At 44.4% G+C, this 563-nt stretch overlaps 1 protein-coding gene across 1 annotated transcript in view; it reads right to left on the bottom strand.

Annotated features, from left to right (window-relative positions):
- LOC107577048 (coiled-coil domain-containing protein 173-like) overlaps positions 1-557 on the bottom strand; it is a gene marked incomplete at its 3' end in the record, with an annotated part of 5,630 nt that extends 5,073 nt beyond the window's left edge. Inside the window, exons 1-2 of the mRNA XM_016263166.1 lie at positions 460-557; positions 103-330 (exon numbers count right to left, since the gene is read on the bottom strand). Coding sequence (XP_016118652.1) covers positions 103-330; positions 460-526 — 295 coding nt within the window. The remainder of the gene's footprint in view (positions 1-102; positions 331-459) is intronic.
- Between the last annotated feature and the right edge of the window lie 6 nt (positions 558-563).

The following is a 563-nucleotide window of genomic DNA, read 5'->3' as shown; positions in this document are numbered from 1 at the left end:
TACGTGTATTTATGCACACATTTATTTACTTATTTGTGTATTTATATATTTATTGTTTTTGCAGGTTTCGTCCTCCATATCTATAAAGAGAGCTACAAGTACAGAAACGACAGCGCGTGACGTTACGTACAGCGATGGTGTTGGCCCAGTGTTTGACGAGCTCTTTAGAGCGCATGCGCAGCGCCTCCCGCTGGCCGGCCGCTGCAATCACACTCCTGTTGCGTTGATCCACCGCGCTCACACTGTCCTGCAGGCGCTGCCATTCCGATTTGGATAAAATTACTACTTGACGAAGATCTGCTTCGGTTTTCTCCACCTCCGAACTCACAGCTGTGTGCATTCGACAACATATTTCCAAGTGATTATAAACTGTAATTATTATAATTGTACATATTATCTTTAGCTATCTTGGTGCACTAGTTAGGAAGCTCGGTCAGGAACGTTATGGTTCACTCTCACCTTGTTTACTCGAGCCTTTCCTCCGCCCGTACTGAACGACGCCTGTTCTTATTGACGCTGTTGACATTTTACCTGCTTTTTTATTTCCCCTCACATTCGTTGAT

This window comes from Sinocyclocheilus grahami, unplaced genomic scaffold (genome assembly GCF_001515645.1).
Source record: "Sinocyclocheilus grahami isolate Dianchi unplaced genomic scaffold, SAMN03320097.WGS_v1.1 scaffold4964.1, whole genome shotgun sequence".
Lineage (NCBI taxonomy): Eukaryota > Metazoa > Chordata > Actinopteri > Cypriniformes > Cyprinidae > Sinocyclocheilus > Sinocyclocheilus grahami.
Note: the sequence above shows the minus strand (reverse complement) of the source record. Positions and strands in the feature narration are given on the sequence as shown.